The sequence below is a fragment of the Oncorhynchus mykiss genome, chromosome 27 (genome assembly GCF_013265735.2).
Source record: "Oncorhynchus mykiss isolate Arlee chromosome 27, USDA_OmykA_1.1, whole genome shotgun sequence".
In the NCBI taxonomy this organism is placed as follows: Eukaryota; Metazoa; Chordata; class Actinopteri; order Salmoniformes; family Salmonidae; genus Oncorhynchus; species Oncorhynchus mykiss.
Genome location: NC_048591.1, coordinates 3,581,417 through 3,597,845, shown reverse-complemented (window position 1 = coordinate 3,597,845; position 16,429 = coordinate 3,581,417). Strand labels below are relative to the sequence as shown.

The 16,429-nt window shown below is 38.6% G+C and overlaps 1 protein-coding gene across 9 annotated transcripts in view; it reads left to right on the top strand.

Moving 5' to 3' along the window:
* LOC110507356 (dedicator of cytokinesis protein 10) overlaps positions 1-16,429 on the top strand; it is a 179,459-nt gene that overhangs the window by 120,642 nt on the left and 42,388 nt on the right. For all 9 annotated transcript variants that reach the window (XM_036965496.1, XM_036965495.1, XM_036965499.1 and 6 more), the window contains exons 23-29: positions 215-307; positions 511-629; positions 766-835; positions 2,251-2,364; positions 2,538-2,609; positions 5,238-5,384; positions 6,761-6,844. In XM_036965496.1, the coding sequence (XP_036821391.1) occupies positions 215-307; positions 511-629; positions 766-835; positions 2,251-2,364; positions 2,538-2,609; positions 5,238-5,384; positions 6,761-6,844 (699 nt within the window). The remainder of the gene's footprint in view (positions 1-214; positions 308-510; positions 630-765; positions 836-2,250; positions 2,365-2,537; positions 2,610-5,237; positions 5,385-6,760; positions 6,845-16,429) is intronic.

Below are 16,429 nucleotides of genomic sequence, written 5' to 3'. Positions count from 1 at the left end.
GGATTGCGCCCCAAATGGCAACCTATTCCCTATCTTGTGCACTACTTTTGTCATAGGGCTCTGGTCAAAACTAGTGCACTATGTAGGGAATAAGATGCCTTTTGGGATGCAAATTCAGTTTGCTTCTGGATGTAGGACTTATCTCCTGTGCACAGTCTATCACTCAGTGATGGTGGTTCTGGTTGTGACTGTGTCTTCTGTCCTTGATTGCCAGGACCCCCACCTGAACCGCTTCTTCCAACAGTGCCAAAAACGAGACACGGACCTCTCCCAATCACCTACCTCAAACTTCCTCAACTGCCTAAAGGTCTGGAGAAACGAAGGAAGGGAGGGAGGATAGAGAGATGACTTCACATCTTTCCGTTCTGCATTTCACTCCCACACCCCTTCCCATACTATACACCCCTTCACTGACCGTCTTTCTCTCTCTCTCTTTCTCTCTCTCTCTATCCCGCTCTGTCTCTAACTACCTCTCTCTCTGATTCTCTTTATTCTCTCTCTCTCCCACAGGGCTTACTGAGCATTGAGAAGATTCCAGTGATAATTCGCTTCCTGCCTGTGCTCTTCAACCAGCTGTTCAAGGTCCTCACCCAGAACGACAACGACGAAGTCACCACCACCACCACCAGGTAGGATGAGGCACTGCAGGCCACGGACTCCACTCTCACTGCCACCGGATCATACATGTTGCCAGAATTCACATTGCCAACTATTAATGTTGCCAGACAATGATGATGACTGAGTGACCACCTTGTGTTTCACCAGGGTGCTGGTCCACATTGTTGCCAAGTGCCATGAAGAAAAACTTGACCACTACCTGCACTCCTACATAAAGGTATGGTGCTCATTTCATTGGGATGTTAGCCCTGTCTTGCAGGAAGAGCAGTTTTTCTGCAGTTTAGCCAGGTGGTGTCATAGGGTAGAGGAGAGGGGTTGGGCTGAGTGGAGAGGAGGGGAAAGGAGATGAGAGGAGAAGAGGAGAGGTGAGGTGAGGAGAGCTAATGAGAGCAAAGGGGAGGAGAATAACTCACAGACAGCTTCATTAGTGAAGGGAGAGAAGGGGGCTTTGTGTGCGTGCTGTGTATGTGTGTGAGTTTGTGCGCATTCACACGTGACTGTGTGTGTGCGTGTGTGTACATTGTGTGTGTGTGGGCTACGGAGGGGGCTTTGGGGTGTGGTGAGTGCAGGAGTGTGGCTGAGGGTCTAGGGCAATGTGCCCAGAACACTGTGGATACAGAGACACGAGAGAGAGTCTGCCACACACACGGCTCTCAGCTCACACACAGACAAGCATGGCTGTGGGGAAGAGAGAAGGGGGGTGTCTGGTGGAAGGCAAACAAGGACACCGAGCCTTTTCAATAAGAATGCAAGGCATGCTTGTTAAGAAGAGAGTGAGAGGCAGAGGAAGAAAAGTGAAAGTGAGTAAGGGAAATGGAGGATAGAACCAGCTTACCACAAGATTTTTCATGTCTTGTAGAAAGAAAATTAGAATCCTACAATTGATCTTTAAGAGGGGCAGAGAGACAGAAAGAGAAATGGAGGGAGGGTGGAAGGAGAAGAGGGGAGGAAAGAATGGGAGGGCCACTGTAATGGAACTGGCGTTGCTATGGCAACTGATTGGCATGCTGCTCGTGGGGCTAGCAGCAAGCAATTTTCGACCAGTGCTTTCTCGCCGTGTGGGTGTGTGTGGCTGGACACCAGATGTGTGTGTTTGTGCACGTTGCATATGCACGTGTGCGTGCATCGTCGCAATATGTGTGGATGCGCGTACGTGTGGTTACCATTGTTAATGAATTAACTCAATTGGGTGACGTCTGTGGTAATGAGGCGTGTGTGTACCATACACGTACAGTGTGGGTGGAACATTTCCCACAAAAAGAGAAAAATAGATTGAGTGCCAAAATAATCACATAGATTTATAGATACAGTACAGGAGCACGTACCCCAATGCATTTCATGTGCCAAGGAAAACTACATTAGATCAAGATTTTTTGATGCATAATTTATTGCATATTTTGTCAGACTCAGCTTTTTCTTCTTCCTCAACTCTGATTACATCAACCTTAATCGGCGTTGTTTTGTTTTTAATTCAATGCAGAGCCAAGCACATTGCATGTTTGGTTCACTTGATGCTACTAATTGCATGTACAGAAAGTGAGAGAGCAAAAGGTGTCGGTACAGTGTGTTTGTCTTACTGTCTCTATGTCCGTCTGTCTCATTGACCTTGTTGTCTCCACTGCGGTTGGTCAGTTTGTGTTCAAGGCGGAGTCGCATGGCTTCCGGACGGTCCACGAGGAGCTGGCCAAGGGCATGTCCTCTGACCTGAAGAGCAACGAGCAGCTGGCCATCAGGAACATCCTCAGGGTGAGCCTAGAGGGACGCCACGCCTAGTCCCAAACGACACCCTATTCCCTTTATAGGAACCCATAGGGCTCTGGTTAAAAAATTGTGCACTATATAGGGAATAGGGTGTCATTAACTGAACGTAACCCGGATGATCTGACCCCTGTTTGACCTTTTCCCCTTGTCTGCTGCAGTTTTCCTGGTTCTTCTTCGAGCTCATTGTCAAGTCCATGGCCCAGCATCTAGTGGACTCAGACAATGTCAAGGTATAGAAACATAACATATGAAGTTATAATATATACATATACACTCCCTGTGCGAGGGGAGGTGACAGATTAGCATACCCATAAACACTACATGAGACTAATTCTGTCTTCATTACACTGAGGAATACATTTTGACATTTTAGTGTCAATGTCCCTGTTATATTTAACTCACGCAAAGAGACCATCACGTTCTCAAACCTCATCACTCAAAGAGTATATCTAATGATTATATTATACACTCACCGGCCAGTTTATTAGGTACACCCATTGAGTACTGAGTCGGACACCCCTTTGCCTTCAGAACAGTCTGAATTCTTCGGGGCATTCTACATGGTGTTGGAAGAATTCCACAGGGATTTTGGTCCATGCAGCCCATTCCATCCCATCCCAAAGATGCGCTTTTGGGTTGAGGTCTGGGGATTCCACAGCCCAATCAAGTAAACTGAACTCCCTGTCATGTTCCAGGCAATGTTTTTCACCCCCTCAATTGTCCAGTGTTGGTGATCGTGTGTCAACTGGAGTCGCTCGTTTCTTCTTGTTTTAGCTGATAGCAGTGGAACCCGGTGTGGTCGACTGCTGCAATAACCCATCCGTGACAAGGCTGGACAAATGTGCGTTCCGAGATGCCGTTCTGCACACCACTGTTGTAGTGCGCTGTTATTTGTCTGTCTGTGGCCCGCCTGTTAGTTTGCACTATTCTTGGCCTTCTCCTTCGATCTCTCTCATCAACGAGCTGTTTTCGCCCAGAGGACTGCCACTGACTGAATGTTCTCTGTAAACCCTAGACACAGGGTTGGCACAAGGTGGTTGAGGTGCTTAAAAGTACTTGAATTTGGCATTCTGAAATTCAAGTACTGAAATACCTTGAAAATCTAACATTTTCTCAAGTTGGTACTTGAAAAGTACAATTAAAATGAGAGGAGGACAGATAATGATAAATATGTTTATGAAAGATATTAGAAAAATGTATTCCAGGCAGACTACTGAGTTGTATTTCCTCACGTGTTTCGCACTGCCGTTGCCAGGCGAACTCACTCATTCCACCCACACTGCCACTCAGCCAGGCATGTACGGACTGTTTAGGCGTGGCCAAATGTCACATCGATGGCTGAAAATGCAGAGCAAATGTCGATTAAATCCTGCCTTTTGTGGGTATGGAACTTTTCTGAGATCTTCTATTTCAGCTGATGAAACATGGGACCGACAACTTTACATGTTGCATCTTATATTTTTGTTCAGTGTAGTTTACCCACCTTTTTCTTAAACCACTATGTCACTGGACACAACCAACCCACACTGTGTAAGGTGCAAAACATGCGTCAGACTTTGACATTGCGAGCGTGGGTGAATCGGCCCTGAAGAGCAACATGAAGGAGGAAAGACACAACGCTGCATCCTGCGCTGGCGCCAGTTCTACATTATGTAGACTTTTTCTCTGCAACAACCTCCAGAGCTTTTTTTTGCAAATCGCCTCATTCACGGGGGCGCCTGCGATATTCCACTTTATCAAGCCGTTTCCTGCAGTTTCCTCACCCAGCCCACCCGCCCTTCTCCCGACCGGCGACACTAAAGGCTATTAATTAGTAGAATCCCAAATTCCCCCAAAAAACAGTCATTAAGATGGAATTGTGTGGTCATGCGAATAGAAAATGTGTGTTCACCAGTAGGCATGTCCCAAAACTCTGCTCATCACTACTCAAATTGCAAAATCATAAGTACTGACTTAACACTCGTGTATATATAGTAAATACGTAGTGAAACAATGTATTGTTATTTACAAGCATTTCGCTACACTCGCAATAACATCTGCTAACCATGTGTGTATGACCAATAACATTTGATTTGATTTGGAACTTGTAAGCCAGTGACGAATACTCCGTTTTTTGCATGAGGTGGTGGCGATATACTGCCATCTGGTGGCAACTATTACAAAATAATAATATTAACTATTACAAATTGATGGTCCTTGAAAATAAATATTAGTGCTTGAAAAAGTACTTTAAAGTCCTTGAGTGCTATCGTGCGGGAAAAGCCCATCAGTGTGGCCGTTTCTGTGGTATTGGATCCGGTGTGCCCCGCACAGACGGTCATGCCACGCTCGAAGTCGCTTAGGTCACTTGTTTTGCCCATTCTAACGTTCATTCGAAAAGTAACTGAATGCCTTGATGGCTGCTTTATATAGCAAACCGTGGCCAAGTGAATCACTGTCTGTTAAGAGCAATCCATTTTTGTGAACGGGGTGGTGTACCTAATAAACTGGCCGGTGTGTGTATGCCACTTACCAGACACTTTTATCAAAGCAACTTACAGTACGATACAATATAATTTATTGTCCTTTTACAGGGAAATTCATTTTGGAAGAACCGCATACAAATACACAAACACGATACACTATAATACATGCAGTGTGGAAAACACTTGAAAGTTAGTACTGAAGTCAGACATATTCAGATTCCCTGCGGCCTACTTTCCGACCTTGTATTGGGCCTGCATCTGTCCTATGTCACACTGTTCCATTCAGTGCTGTTAGTATGTATATGTGATCCCTGCTGGAATTGAACCTACGACCTTAGTGTTGCTAGGGCAACTAATACAATATGTTAAGTTCCATATTATGTGTGGCCTCAGCTCCCTCGACCACAGAGGTTCCCTTCAACCTACCTGAGTCGTCTGGAGAGCCTAGTCATGACCGTGTCCGACCACATCTTCTGGAAGAACAAAGAGCTGGCAGAGGAAACCCGCAGTGCCAACCTGGCCGTGGCAGCCTTTGTCAAGGTGGGCATCACACACATCACACACAAATTACATGTTTAGGGAGCTGTCTTTAGCGCTTGTCGAAATCAGGCTCAAATGCTGCCGAGGGTAATGCATTTATATTCCCTGACTAATGATTCGGAAGCCGAGTTGAATGCAATTAAGCTAACTGTAAATGAAAATGGCTTCCACTGCTAATTATTGTTAGATACTGATTTCCTTCAAGAGATTCTCCGGTACTTTTGTATACTTTTTAGACAGTATTTCTGAAAGTAGCACTCATGAGCCAAAAGTGGTCTCCCCGGAAATTGCACACTACGTCACATATTGTGCATATATGTGCACCCCTTCATCGCATTCTCTCTCACTCTGCCCTGTGGGCATGATGTGCCTTTTGCTAGATGTCACTCAAATACGAGGGCTGAAATTCATGAGCTAGAATTCTTTCATTCTTATTTACAATGACGGCCTACCAAAAGACAAAAGGCCTCCTGTGGCGACGGGGGCTGGGATGAGAAATACAAATATAGGAACAACAAAGAGAGACACCACAACACTACATAAAGAGAGACGTAAAAACAACAACCTAGCATGGCAGCAACACCACATGACAACAACATGGTAGCAACACAACATGGTACAAACATTACTTGGCACAAACAACAACACAAAGGCAAGAAGGTAGAGAACAATACATCACATGAAGCAGCCACAACTGGTCAGTAAGAGTGTCCATGATTGAGTCTTTGAATGAGAGATGAAGATAAAAACTGTCCCGTTTGAGTGTTTTTTGTAGCTCGTTCCAGTCAGTAGCTGCACCGAACTGAAAATAGGAGCGACCCAGGGATGTGTGTGCTTTGGGGACCTTTAATAGAATGTGACTGGCAGAACAGGTGTTGTATGTGGGAGGATGAGGGCTGCAGTAGGTATCTCAGATAGGGAGGAGTGAGGCCTAAGAGGGTTTTATAAATAAGCATCAACCAGTGGGTCTTGCGATGGGTATACAGAGATGACCTTACAGAGGAGTAGATTACGCATGTATGAACTACACATTGACACATCCATCCTAAAACGGGAAGTTTAAAAGATACTTAGTAGTCGCCAGAGTTCAAAAGCATGTTTTCAACTGTGTTGTGAAATTATGAAATGGGCTCTCTCTTTCATGTTCTTTATTAACTAATGCTGACCTCCCTCCCTCCATCCATCACTCCCTCTTTCCCAACTTCCTTCCTCTCCTCCTTATCTCCCTCCCCCCTCCTTTCCCTCCATCCACCCCGCCCTCTTTTCCTCCCTCCCTCCCTCTTTTCCTCCCTCCCTCCCTCTTTCCCTCCCTCCCTCCCTCTTTCCCTCCCTCCCTCTTTTCCTCCCTCCCTCCCTCCCTCTTTTCCTCCCTCCAGCGTTGCTTCACCCTCATGGACCGAGGGTTCACCTTCAAGCTGATCAGCAACTATGTCAACATGATCACAGCCACTGACAACAAGGTAACACACACACACACACACACACACACACTCATACACAAACACACACATACACATACACAAACACACACACACACACTCATACACACACACACACACACACACACACACACACAAACATACACAAACATACACAAACACACACACACACACACACACACACACACACACACACTCATACACAAACATACACAAACACACAAATACACACATCCTTCTCATTCTGTTTCTCAGTGACGGAGGATATGTGAATAAAGCATTTCCTCATCTGTCGGTGTAATAGCCAATGTCACTCACGGTAGAATAGAATGCAATAGAAACCAATTATATATCTACTAGAATAGAAAACAATGAACTTCCGAGGTGTTGTGGTGTTTTTAGTCGGTCAATCAGGTGGTGACTAGAGCTGTTGCGGTGACCGTATTACTGCCACACCGACGGTCACGAGTCATGAAGGCAGTCAAATTCCACGTGACGGTTTAGTCACGGTAATTAGGCTTCTCCAAGCTCTAATGCTGCCGATGGTCGTTAGTAGCCTCCCAAACTTGCTAAGTGTCTGGTACTCAGCACTCTATTGTCCCTCTAATCACTCTGACATCAATGCAAATGAAATGGAAAATCTAATCAAGCACTTCATGAGTGCCCATGAGCTCATGCTGCATAACATTTCTATAGGCTATGCAACTGCGCAAGAAAACAGAATGGTGGCCTCTATTAAAAAAAGAAGAGGATCCCATCAGCTTTCTATAGGCTAGGCCTACTATATTTATTGTTCAACCTTCCTAATATTAAGCACATTGCTTATCTTTACAACAGGAGTATAGCCTTCCTGGTTGGCATGAAAAGGAACCACGGGAAAAGCGTCCTCCAAACACTATTTAAGTCAGAGATGACATGTATTTTTTTCCCTGCCCCTGTTTTGAATCAGATGCATGATAATGGTCCATTTTAAATTGAAAAAACGAATTTCACACATATATTATTTAGTATATGTAAAGACAAGATTAGTCTGATGGGTGACAATATTAGCCAAACACTTGTGAGTTATATATTATCACTTGTGAATTATTCCCAGCATAAGGCAAGAAACAATGGCTTTTTTGTTTTCAACTTTTTCTAATCATAGTCACACACCTGATGTAGCCTAGCCCATAAGCCTATATGTTTGCATAAGGTTTGTAATCACAACTTAGTGGCCAAATAGCTTCTTTTAAAATGAAGCACATTAATCCACTTTACAACGGGTGTGGAGCCTAACTGTCAGCGCGTGAGTTTCAAGTTTGGGGAAGATCATTTTCACCAGAAAAATGCACCTTTATAATAAAAGCATTACATGCAGAATCACATTTGTGGTCACTTTTGAGAATGGTGTTTTCCACTAATGGCATTGCTGCACTTATAATGTGAAGAAATAGCTTAACAGTTTATCGACATTTTAAAGCTAAACGTTTTGAGCTGTTGCGTCAGTCTCAGTGCGTACATTTTTGTTTTTGTTGGTAGTGGTTGTATTAATTTGGGATCTATCGCATCCAACAACTGTCCCAGACGGTTTGGAATATGTATTTCTCACACAGAATAGAATAGGTCAACTTTTGTACTATGGGGGATAGTAGAACGACATAGGCTAGTGCTTGGCTGTTCATTAGGCCTACTCCTCTTGTTGGCTGAGGAAAAGTAAATGTGGACAGTTCCTCCAATATCTTCAATATGCACCTCGGAATTGGAAAAGGACGCGAGCATTTGCGTCCACGATGTGTCTGTCTTCACTTGTAGCCTGTAGGAAAGACCCAATCAAGTGATGGAGAGCCATGTGAGTGAGATGAGAGGTGCTTCAGAGCGGCCAGCATTTAGGGAGAAGGCGTGCAAAAGGCATGGATTTTTTTGGGTGCTTTGTGGCCACACAAAGTGGATGCCGCCAGGAAATGCGAGGCATTATCAAGTGCTTCTCAAATTGTGAATGAGAGATTGACTAAGTGTATACGGACTGCGCAAAAAAACAAAGCAGAGCTCATGCCTTTCAAGGGACTTTTTTCAAATATTAGAGTCGCATCATGCAGCTTTAGTGTATTAAAAATCAAGACATATAGCCCAGCGTCTGTAGAACAACTAAAGTTACATGAATAACTCTAAATTACCATATAGGAGTCCCTATTTCTTTGTTAACTGCTCAACACAGAATAGCCGCATGTGCGCACTCCCTCAAATCGTTTGGAGAAAATATCCTTTCTATTTTATTCAGCTCTGTTCAATTGTATTCTTCATACTATAAAATAATGCCGCAGAATTCTAAGCAAATCTTGTCTGCTAAATGAACAAGTGAAGCCCTCAGCCATTTGGCATAGCTAGATCAGGACCCAACATCAGGACAACTCAGAGTATGCTGTTCTGTTCTTCTGAAATAGACTACAGTTTCGTCATATCATGTTTCTTTAGACCTGTCTAAAAGAAATTATGGATTTATTGTGAAGGTGTAGGTTATAGTACATGGATTTATTGTGAAGGTGTAGGCTATATTACATGGATTTATTGTGAAGGTGTAGGCTATATTACATGGATTTATTGTGAAGGTGTAGGTTATATTACATGGATTTATTGTGAAGGTGTAGGTTATATTACATGGATTTATTGTGAAGGTGTAGGTTATATTACATGGATTTATTGTGAAGGTGTAGGTTATATTACATGGATTTATTGTGAAGGTGTAGGCTATATTACATGGATTTATTGTGGTGTAGGTTATATTACATGGATTTATTGTGAAGGTGTAGGTTATATTACATGGATTTATTGTGAAGGTGTAGGCTATATTACATGGATTTATTGTGAAGGTGTAGGTTATATTACATGGATTTATTGTGAAGGTGTAGGTTATATTACATGGATTTATTGTGAAGGTGTAGGTTATATTACATGGATTTATTGTGAAGGTGTAGGTTATATTACATGGATTTATTGTGAAGGTGTAGGTTATATTACATGGATTTATTGTGAAGGTGTAGGCTATATTACATGGATTTATTGTGGTGTAGGTTATATTACATGGATTTATTGTGAAGGTGTAGGTTATATTACATGGATTTATTGTGATGGTGTAGGTTATATTACATGGATTTATTATGAAGGTGTAGGTTATATTACATGGATTTATTGTGAAGGTGTAGGTTATATTACATGGATTTATTGTGATGGTGTAGGCTATATTACATGGATTTATTATGAAGGTGTAGGTTATATTAAATGGATTTATTGTGAAGGTGTAGGCTATATTACATGGATTTATTGTGAAGGTGTAGGCTATATTACATGGATTTATTATGAAGGTGTAGGTTATATTACATGGATTTATTGTGAAGGTGTAGGTTATATTACATGGATTTATTGTGAAGGTGTAGGCTATATTACATGGATTTATTGTGAAGGTGTAGGTTATATTACATGGATTTATTGTGAAGGTGTAGGCTATATTACATGGATTTATTGTGAAGGTGTAGGTTATATTACATGGATTTATTGTGAAGGTGTAGGTTATATTACATGGATTTATTGTGAAGGTGTAGGTTATATTACATGGATTTATTGTGATGGTGTAGGTTATATTACATGGATTTATTGTGAAGGTGTAGGTTATATTACATGGATTTATTGTGAAGGTGTAGGCTATATTACATGGATTTATTGTGAAGGTGTAGGTTATATTACATGGATTTATTGTGAAGGTGTAGGTTATATTACATGGATTTATTGTGAAGGTGTAGGTTATATTACATGGATTTATTGTGAATGTGTAGGTTATATTACATGGATTTATTGTGAAGGTGTAGGTTATATTACATGGATTTATTGTGAAGGTGTAGGTTATATTACATGGATTTGTTGTGAAGGTGTAGGCTATATTACATGGATTTATTGTGAAGGTGTAGGCTATATTACATGGATTTATTGTGAAGGTGTAGGTTATATTACATGGATTTATTGTGATGGTGTAGGCTATATTACATGGATTTATTGTGAAGGTGTAGGTTATATTACATGGATTTATTGTGAAGGTGTAGGTTATATTACATGGATTTATTGTGACGGTGTAGGCTATATTACATGGATTTATTGTGAAGGTGTAGGTTATTTTACATGGATTTATTGTGAAGGTGTAGGTTATATTACATGGATTTATTGTGAAGGTGTAGGTTATATTACATGGATTTATTGTGAATGTGTAGGTTATATTACATGGATTTATTGTGACGGTGTAGGTTATATTACATGGATTTATTGTGACGGTGTAGGTTATATTACATGGATTTATTGTGAAGGTGTAGGTTATATTACATGGATTTATTGTGAAGGTGTAGGCTGTATTACATGGATTTATTGTGAAGGTGTAGGTTATATTACATGGATTTATTGTGAAGGTGTAGGCTATATTACATGGATTAATTGTGAAGGTGTAGGCTATATTACATGGATTTATTGTGAAGGTGTAGGTTATAGTACATGGATTTATTGTGAAGGTGTAGGTTATATTACATGGATTTATTGTGAAGGTGTAGGTTATATTACATGGATTTATTGTGAAGGTGTATGTTATATTACATGGATTTATTGTGAAGGTGTAGGTTATATTACATGGATTTATTGTGAAGGTGTAGGCTATATTACATGGATTTATTGTGAAGGTGTAGGTTATATTACATGGATTTATTGTGAAGGTGTAGGTTATATTACATGGATTTATTGTGAAGGTGTAGGTTATATTACATGGATTTATTGTGATGGTGTAGGTTATATTACATGGATTTATTGTGAAGGTGTAGGTTATATTACATGGATTTATTGTGAAGGTGTAGGCTATATTACATGGATTTATTGTGAAGGTGTAGGTTATATTACATGGATTTATTGTGAAGGTGTAGGTTATATTACATGGATTTATTGTGAAGGTGTAGGTTATATTACATGGATTTATTGTGAAGGTGTAGGTTATATTACATGGATTTATTGTGAAGGTGTAGGTTATATTACATGGATTTATTGTGAATGTGTAGGTTATATTACATGGATTTATTGTGAAGGTGTAGGTTATATTACATGGATTTATTGTGAAGGTGTAGGTTATATTACATGGATTTGTTGTGAAGGTGTAGGCTATATTACATGGATTTATTGTGAAGGTGTAGGCTATATTACATGGATTTATTGTGAAGGTGTAGGTTATATTACATGGATTTATTGTGATGGTGTAGGCTATATTACATGGATTTATTGTGAAGGTGTAGGTTATATTACATGGATTTATTGTGAAGGTGTAGGTTATATTACATGGATTTATTGTGACGGTGTAGGCTATATTACATGGATTTATTGTGAAGGTGTAGGTTATTTTACATGGATTTATTGTGAAGGTGTAGGTTATATTACATGGATTTATTGTGAAGGTGTAGGTTATATTACATGGATTTATTGTGAATGTGTAGGTTATATTACATGGATTTATTGTGACGGTGTAGGTTATATTACATGGATTTATTGTGACGGTGTAGGTTATATTACATGGATTTATTGTGAAGGTGTAGGTTATATTACATGGATTTATTGTGAAGGTGTAGGCTGTATTACATGGATTTATTGTGAAGGTGTAGGTTATATTACATGGATTTATTGTGAAGGTGTAGGCTATATTACATGGATTAATTGTGAAGGTGTAGGCTATATTACATGGATTTATTGTGAAGGTGTAGGTTATAGTACATGGATTTATTGTGAAGGTGTAGGTTATATTACATGGATTTATTGTGAAGGTGTAGGTTATATTACATGGATTTATTGTGAAGGTGTATGTTATATTACATGGATTTATTGTGAAGGTGTAGGCTATATTACATGGATTAATTGTGAAGGTGTAGGCTATATTACATGGATTAATTGTGAAGGTGTAGGTTATAGTACATGGATTTATTGTGAAGGTGTAGGTTATAGTACATGGATTTATTGTGAAGGTGTAGGTTATATTACATGGATTTATTGTGAAGGTGTAGGCTGTATTACATGGATTTATTGTGAAGGTGTAGGTTATAGTACATGGATTTATTGTGAAGGTGTAGGTTATAGTACATGGATTTATTGTGAAGGTGTAGGCTATATTACATGGATTAATTGTGAAGGTGTAGGCTATATTACATGGATTTATTGTGAAGGTGTAGGTTATAGTACATGGATTTATTGTGACGGTGTAGGCTGTATTACATGGATTTATTGTGAAGGTGTAGGTTATATTACATGGATTTATTGTGACGGTGTAGGCTGTATTACATGGATTTATTGTGAAGGTGTAGGTTATTAAATTACATGGATTTATTGTGAAGGTGTAGGCTATAGTACATGGATTTATTGTGACGGTGTATGTTATATTACATGGATTTATTGTGAAGGTGTAGGTTATTAAATTACATGGATTTATTGTGAATGTGTAGGTTATATTACATGGATTTATTGTGACGGTGTAGGTTATATTACATGGATTTATTGTGAAGGTGTAGGTTATATTACATGGATTTATTGTGAAGGTGTAGGTTATATTACATGGATTTATTGTGAAGGTGTAGGTTATATTACATGGATTTATTGTGAAGGTGTAGGTTATATTACATGGATTTATTGTGAAGGTGTAAGTTATATTACATGGATTTATTGTGAAGGTGTAGGTTATATTACATGGATTTATTGTGAAGGTGTAAGTTATATTACATGGATTTATTGTGAAGGTGTAGGTTATATTACATGGATTTATTGTGAAGGTGTAGGTTATATTACATGGATTAATTGTGAAGGTGTAGGTTATATTACATGGATTTATTGTGAAGGTGTAGGTTATATTACATGGATTTATTGTGAAGGTGTAAGTTATATTACATGGATTTATTGTGAAGGTGTAGGTTATAGGACATGGATTTATTGTGACGGTGTAGGTTTAATTACATGGATTTATTGTGAAGGTGTAGGTTATATTACATGGATTTATTGTGAAGGTGTAGGTTATATTACATGGATTTATTGTGAAGGTGTAGGTTTAATTACATGGATTTATTGTGAAGGTGTAGGTTATATTACATGGATTTATTGTGACGGTGTAGGTTATAGTACATGGATTTATTGTGAAGGTGTAGGTTATATTACATGGATTTATTGTGGTGTAGGTTATATTACATGGATTTATTGTGAAGGTGTAGGTTTAATTACATGGATTTATTGTGAAGGTGTAGGTTATATTACATGGATTTGTTGTGAAGTTGCAGGTTATATTACATGGATTTATTGTGAAGGTGTAGGTTTAATTACATGGATTTATTGTGAAGGTGTAGGTTATATTACATGGATTTATTGTGAATGTGTAGGTTATATTACATGGATTTATTGTGAAGGTGTAGGTTATATTACATGGATTTATTGTGAAGGTGTAGGTTATATTACATGGATTTATTGTGAAGGTGTAGGTTATATTACATGGATTTATTGTGAAGGTGTAGGTTATATTACATGGATTTGTTGTGAAGGTGTAGGCTATATTACATGGATTTATTGTGAAGGTGTAGGTTATATTACATGGATTTATTGTGACGGTGTAGGCTGTATTACATGGATTTATTGTGAAGGTGTAGGTTATATTACATGGATTTATTGTGAAGGTGTAGGTTATATTACATGGATTTATTGTGAAGGTGTAGGTTATTAAATTACATGGATTTATTGTGAATGTGTAGGTTATATTACATGGATTTATTGTGACGGTGTAGGTTATATTACATGGATTTATTGTGAAGGTGTAGGTTATATTACATGGATTTATTGTGAAGGTGTAGGTTATATTACATGGATTTATTGTGAAGGTGTAGGTTATATTACATGGATTTATTGTGAAGGTGTAGGTTATATTACATGGATTTATTGTGAAGGTGTAAGTTATATTACATGGATTTATTGTGAAGGTGTAGGTTATATTACATGGATTTATTGTGAAGGTGTAAGTTATATTACATGGATTTATTGTGAAGGTGTAGGTTATATTACATGGATTTATTGTGAAGGTGTAGGTTATATTACATGGATTAATTGTGAAGGTGTAGGTTATATTACATGGATTTATTGTGAAGGTGTAAGTTATATTACATGGATTTATTGTGAAGGTGTAGGTTATAGGACATGGATTTATTGTGACGGTGTAGGTTTAATTACATGGATTTATTGTGAAGGTGTAGGTTATATTACATGGATTTATTGTGAAGGTGTAGGTTATATTACATGGATTTATTGTGAAGGTGTAGGTTTAATTACATGGATTTATTGTGAAGGTGTAGGTTATATTACATGGATTTATTGTGACGGTGTAGGTTATAGTACATGGATTTATTGTGAAGGTGTAGGTTATATTACATGGATTTATTGTGGTGTAGGTTATATTACATGGATTTATTGTGAAGGTGTAGGTTTAATTACATGGATTTATTGTGAAGGTGTAGGTTATATTACATGGATTTGTTGTGAAGTTGCAGGTTATATTACATGGATTTATTGTGAAGGTGTAGGTTTAATTACATGGATTTATTGTGAAGGTGTAGGTTATATTACATGGATTTATTGTGAATGTGTAGGTTATATTACATGGATTTATTGTGAAGGTGTAGGTTATATTACATGGATTTATTGTGAAGGTGTAGGTTATATTACATGGATTTATTGTGAAGGTGTAGGTTATATTACATGGATTTATTGTGAAGGTGTAGGTTATATTACATGGATTTGTTGTGAAGGTGTAGGCTATATTACATGGATTTATTGTGAAGGTGTAGGTTATATTACATGGATTTATTGTGACGGTGTAGGCTGTATTACATGTATTTATTGTGAAGGTGTAGGTTATATTACATGGATTTATTGTGAAGGTGTAGGTTATATTACATGGATTTATTGTGAAGGTGTAGGTTATTAAATTACATGGATTTATTGTGAATGTGTAGGTTATATTACATGGATTTATTGTGACGGTGTAGGTTATATTACATGGATTTATTGTGAAGGTGTAGGTTATATTACATGGATTTATTGTGAAGGTGTAGGTTATATTACATGGATTTATTGTGAAGGTGTAGGTTATATTACATGGATTTATTGTGAAGGTGTAGGTTATATTACATGGATTTATTGTGAAGGTGTAAGTTATATTACATGGATTTATTGTGAAGGTGTAGGTTATATTACATGGATTTATTGTGAAGGTGTAAGTTATATTACATGGATTTATTGTGAAGGTGTAGGTTATATTACATGGATTTATTGTGAAGGTGTAGGTTATATTACATGGATTAATTGTGAAGGTGTAGGTTATATTACATGGATTTATTGTGAAGGTGTAAGTTATATTACATGGATTTATTGTGAAGGTGTAGGTTATATTACATGGATTTATTGTGAAGGTGTAAGTTATATTACATGGATTTATTGTGAAGGTGTAGGTTATAGGACATGGATTTATTGTGACGGTGTAGGTTTAATTACATGGATTTATTGTGAAGGTGTAGGTTATATTACATGGAT